Genomic DNA, 6,040 nt, shown 5'->3' on the forward strand with positions numbered 1-6,040 from the left:
TCACGCCCATCAAACCCGACAAAAGAATCAGTTTTGACATGTGAAGCGAAGCCACTACAGGGTTTTGGACTCTAGGGCAGCCTAGGGGAAGAGGAGATCCGGGATGCAAAGATGTGACGGGATAGCATGAATTCACGAAATCGAAGATTGATTTCCTGAGAATTTCTGGTTTTCTGTTGTCGCCAGAGGCGAACTAGTACTTTTGACAACGATGCGTTGACGAGGATGGTTGACTCCCGCTGCATGTTTCATTGACCAATGATCTCGACCGATGATCGGCAGGGGTTGTTGAATGCGCCTTGCCGCTGTGGCTGTGCCCAGCATTATGCAGGCAGGCAACAGGATACGGTTCGCTACTTAGATGACCAAAAATACCGACGCGCCAGCCACTGAAACAGATTTACGCGAAGTCCCCATCGATTTCCATTTGACTCCATCTCGACGACAGCTCGTTCCTGTGCTTTTTGATGGGGCTCACTGGTCGCCTACATATCAAAAAAGACACAGCGAATGGAGGATGGCAATGGGAGTCGACTTCACGCACCCCAACCACGAATGGTGGCTGCGGCCATCTGACGGCTTTTTGGTGCCTTTGGTGCTGCAAAGCGTCGAAGAACCCCGAATTCTGGTCGAATCCTCGAGATGGTCTCGTCTGGGACCAATAACCTCGCGGGTCAGCCCTCTCCTCCGAGCCTCGTACTGGGTTGGGTCATCCATGTTCATCCCAGGCACACGGACATACAATCTTCGCATCCGACCAATCCTGTTGACAGCACTGAAGCTGATCGCCGCATGGCCCATCTTTTGCATTCTAGTACGAGGCCATCTTCCGACCGCCGACCATTGCTAATGGGTTCTCGTAGGTATGTTGGACTGGGAACATGAACTCGATAATGGGTCGGCTCAGTTACCACCCGGCTTTCATTGATTCGAGATACGACGCTGTCCGCGTCCCTCAGGCAACTGACAAAGATTTATCGTCTGATCGCCATCAGTCGGCATCAGGACAAGACCATGGTGAAGGTGCAGCTTCTACGGGCCCCGTGGATCCTGTCTCATCCGAGCAGCAGTACACCAGCAACATCAGATTAAGCGAGACCTTGCCTTCTACAAGACCGAGACGGAGTGACAGTTCGCCCATCTCCCTCCGTCCGAGGTACCTTTGCTTCGTGAAGGACTTCGACAAGATGACCTACGAGACCGTCAAAGTCTCAGAGTACCTGGAACAGTATGGGGACGACACTGACTTGGAGTTCGTTTTCGTTTCGTATACACGTATGCAATTTCGGGTTGCAACCGAGGAAGAGATCAACAAGCACCAGTACCCGAACGAGGCCACTAGGGAGGCTAATAGGAAGACCGCACGACAGGACCGTCAGACCTTGGCCCGCTGGGGCATAGATGCGGCGAAGCGTGTGGGGAAGAGGGCGTTCTGGCTTGACTTCGAGTGCGTTCGTAATGACGACGGCGTCGCACGGTCCTCAAGCAGCAGCAAGGACGTCTACCGCATCTGTGACATCGTCCGGGCTGCACACTCCATGATTATCGCCATCGGGCCCCCAGCCAGCGATAAAGTCGCAGCACTACTTGGCAGCGGCGACTGCAAGATAGTAGAGTACAGGCGCGAGCAGGTGACGCCCTGGCTACGCCAGTGGGGGTCGCGGCTGTGGACGCTCCCAGAACTTTTGTTGTGCCCCAGCGAATACCGCATCAAGCTCTACGTGTTAGGGGATCCGCTGGAGCCTAAGGCCATAGCAAAGCGTAATTTTGCTGAGCGCGCGTGGGACGACGCTGAGGCCGTCAAGGAGCTTGTTAATCACTTTGAGGGTTCAGCAATTCTCACCGATCTCCGCCTTATTGAGGCGGCCCTTGCCTGTTTCTCAAGGCGCCAGACGGACCAGTTCAGCCAGGGAGATATCGCCTACGCCACAATGGGGCTCTTCCCTAACCGCCACCGGCCCCGTGTCGATAAGGAGGACACCGGCTTTCAGGCGTTTGCTAAGCTCTCCCTCGTCAACGACAGCGGTGCGTTCCTGAGTCGCCTAATCTGTCTAGCTCCGCGACAGGGTGCTCCGTGGCATCAGATTGAAGACCGCTGGGGCGTTGAGCTAAGCGACGTCTACCCGAGCTGTAAAGTCTCCGGCGTAGCCGGCGCGGAGTCGATTGTGTTGGATGAGGTCTATGCTGCAACGATCCACTGGGATAAGATTTACGCAGAGCCTCTTTTGGACCAAAACTCGAATTTGGCCTTTTCCTATTTCTTCCTTGTGGTCTGTGTGTTTTGCATAATGTTCCCCTTGGCTCTTATTTTTATCACCTATCTCGAGAGCATGATAAGGACATACGCTCGGCATCCATCTCCAAGGTTGGGAACGAACGTTTTCTTGACCCTATACTTCTGGACATTGCCCATGATCGGGTTGATGGCCTTGCTTGTCCCAGTCGTGCTCATGGCTTCCCGGTGTCACTCCAAGCGAACCATGAAGCCCCGCCTTATTGGGATCGAGGGGATTGTGAACGCCAGCAAGATCGCGAAGCACCTTTGGGGTTTTGATCATGGCGACTTGACGACCGTCGTTCATCAACCGTTCACCGATACCGAAGGCCCCGGACCGTCACCCGCACTACCGAGGTCATCTCCACCCAAACACGGAGAAGAGTATAGCTTTACACTGGTGGACACCAACCTGATGACGGTGTCGCATTTCTACAGCAGCCAGGCTCCAGTTGCCATGTTTGTCTGTGGCTCCGAGGGCGGCGCGCAGCGTTCGCTGCTTTGCTCGTACGACTGGCGATCGCGGACGTTCCATCGCCAGGCTGTGTTCCGAGTTATGCGTCACGGCCTCGATCAATTTCATCTCCTTAACGGAGTACGGCTCTCGCTGGCTTCTCATCCAAGTGTTAACAGTGACGCTTCTGAGAACGACGTTAATCCGCAACCGAGCTCTCCGACCAGCCGCAACCCACAAGAGGCTCAACCCAGCCATGTAGCCAATCAATATGCGCCACCCAAAAATGCCTATCGCACATGGAAGACAGAAGTGCTATTCGTGGCAATTTGTATTGTGGGTTTCACACCCTTTTGTAAGAGACAAACGCTAAAGCCTTTTAGGTCGGTCTCAACACTGTCGGGTCCAGCAACAATACTGTTGATTACAGCATCTACTTCATTCCGGGCCTGCTATCAGGTCTTCTCGTGCTGCTATACATGCCACTTAACCAAGCTACCATGTACACATTCGCAGGAAGCGGTGGGTCGAACCCTTCAGAGGACAAATAATGGAAGCCGAGTACTAACTGTTGTCTGTAGTCGTTCTGGGAGTCCTTGGGGATGCTTCCTCTGAAAAAGCTTTCCATGGTGGTATTATCGTGGCTCAAGACTTTGTCAAGGGATTTCTCGCCCTGACACTGATAAAGTGCATGATTTGTTGGTATCCGGTAAATGAGCTCCCTGTGCGCTTTCTCCTTTGGAACGTCGTTGCAACAAAGCTGCTTGATACACTGGGATTGGGTTTTGCCAGAGGCATGCTTTTTGTCTTGCAGATTATAGCTCTCTGCGTCCTTTGGATGACAGACTTCATGGACCTTATTGGGGGGCCCAAGGATGTTAGCTGGCTTTCTCCGCATCAGATGCTGTACTATTCAAACCAGGCGGCTGCATCTGACTTTGGGACCAGCATTGGGGACGCCACGAGGCGAAATCGTCAGGTAGGTTATACTCGAACGTTTCCCTCCTTCAGCCTCGCTAATGTATTCTTGTCAGCAACAGGTCATTGGACTCTTACGACCTCTGCTGGTATTTTTTTTATCTCTGTTGGCTTCCATCAACCACCAAGACTCATACACCAACCAAGACGTTCCCGGAGACGTATCTGATGCTGGAATCGCCTTTGCTGCCGTTATCTTTGGGCTAGTGTGTTACATATTCCCATCAAAGTCTTGTGAGTGAAAATAATAGCAGCCAGAAACTTAGATGTGCTGACTCTGGATCGCTAGTCCAAGTAATCGTGGCGTACTCAATGATGTCGTCAACCTCATCTCTTCTCGCCACATTCATTCCGAGAAGTCAACCAGTGCCTCTTCTCCTTTTCATCCAAAGATTGAACGAGCTCATACCGCCGCGTAAGTCACCGGGAAAAGATTGTCTTGGCTTGTCTCCAACTGACGTCACTTCTAGTTCTTTGGGCGACTGCAGTGCGTCAAACACACACATGGGCAGAGGCCTTGGGCACGATTTCCATGTCTTGGATCGCTGTGGAAGTCGGGCAGATAATTCTACTTGCTACATCTGACAAGATTCCAACGCTTGTTGTGCAACTACCATTGTTCCTGGGTCAGATCATCATTTGGGCTTTGCTTTGGGCATGCGGGCGAACCACGGGTGGAATCAGGCTGCCTGATGACATATAGGACGGACGGGAGATTTCTGGCCTGCAACACAGTGAAAAAAGTACATAGAACAGCGTGGCTGGCGAGGTTCTATGTAGGTACTTCAGTACAGATACGTCGAAACCTGAAGTTTGAGAACTGCCGTTACCCGGAATGACGATCTGACGGCTATAAATAACTCCAAGGGCAATTTATATCAGCATGTATTCTTCGCCCTGTCTGAAATATTTCTCAAAACCGTTATAAGTAAACTCCAAATGTTCATTAGACTGCTTTTATCTGTCTAAGATGTACCAAAAGAACGAAATGGAACACATTCATATAAAGACACGATTAACTACAAACAGTTGCACAATCACTTGGAGTAGACATACAGAACTTGTCGCGAGCCGACGTTCGCCGGGGCCGACTTCGTACGGGACGACTTCGTGCGGGCCGACTGCGCCCGGCCGGCTTCGCGTTGGATCCACTTGTCAGGGGTATATATATCCACCGATCTATTGTATCTAGACTTTCTATAGTCAACCACACATTCCATCTGCTCCGCTGCAGCCGTGATCGCCACAGAACTACATAAACTAGCAGCATTGAAAGTTGCGTTTAGATCACAAAGCCTTCACAGGACTCAATATTATTATATGCGGGTAGGTCAGAACAATGTATAGTAACGTTTTACTTTGACCAGCGGACGAGAAAACAAGTGAATTTTAAGAACAGGTACTATCAGGTTCCACCACTTCTTCGGGGAAGCTGCCCGTCTGCCCATCTACCATCGAAGAACAAAAATGTTCAACGTACTTACTCACATCCATAGACCCATGTGGGCTTTCTATAGTTGAAAGGTCCACACTCCTCATTCCTTGAATAAGTTCAGACACCGGTATCTCCATGATGCTACACAGTTGATGAAGCCACCAAACCCTTCTTAAGTACCAAGCCTCCCGTCTAGATTCCTCCCGATAAGATGTGCATCCCCTGTGGTATTCTTGTTCCAACAAGAGAAGGTACAGAACTATTGAGGATTTGAAGTCCATCAAAGGATCTCTTCTAGTGTTCATGACAAAGCTCATCGTGAAACAATCCCGTTTGTAGTCAACTCCGTAGTCAGACTATCGAATTAGTCAGCTCTTTTATCCAGTCTTAAGTTAGCCTTATTTTGATTACTTTTATACCGGATTCGTTTCCTCGAAGGTTTTTTTCCTCCGTGGCCTCTTTGCATTCCATATCCAGTCGATTTTGAATCTGACGAAGCCAGTCCTGAAGTAGTGCATGATACTGTTTATCTGCGCATTGCTTCATCTCAATGTTCAAAGTTTCAACAAACTCGGACTCTTCGTCGAGGATATCGTTGATATCCTCTTCGGATATACTCATATTCTTGGTCGTCCAACGCATAGAGTCGTCATCCGACCAGTGCTGACAACACACGTGCGTCATCCCCATCTCCCGATGCTTCTCTTTTCTTATAAAGCATTGAAGGAACTCCGTTGCCACTTTGACGCCTCGGTGTTCAGAGAGAAGGGTAAGCCACTCTAGTGTCCAAATTGGGCCATGTTTGAACCATGAAGCCCATGGGGAACCCTTAGTTACTGTGGCTGTAAGGCAACCATTAGGTGAACAGGAGCATCTGCAGTCATCTCTTGTCATGACG

General features: G+C 50.5%; 1 protein-coding gene across 1 annotated transcript; it reads left to right on the plus strand.

Moving 5' to 3' along the window:
• Window positions 1-523: 523 nt before the first annotated feature.
• Window positions 524-4,410, plus strand: EsH8_IX_001070 (uncharacterized protein; the record flags this gene model as incomplete). Its single annotated transcript, XM_083267406.1, has 7 exons — window positions 524-814; window positions 864-3,065; window positions 3,113-3,251; window positions 3,311-3,708; window positions 3,764-3,941; window positions 3,997-4,122; window positions 4,178-4,410. 7 exons carry the CDS (start codon window positions 524-526, stop codon window positions 4,408-4,410), a joined length of 3,567 nt encoding a protein of 1,188 aa, XP_083130971.1.
• Window positions 4,411-6,040: the final 1,630 nt, after the last annotated feature.

This window comes from Colletotrichum jinshuiense, chromosome 9 (genome assembly GCF_051148585.1).
Source record: "Colletotrichum jinshuiense chromosome 9, complete sequence".
NCBI classification, from domain to species: Eukaryota; Fungi; Ascomycota; class Sordariomycetes; order Glomerellales; family Glomerellaceae; genus Colletotrichum; species Colletotrichum jinshuiense.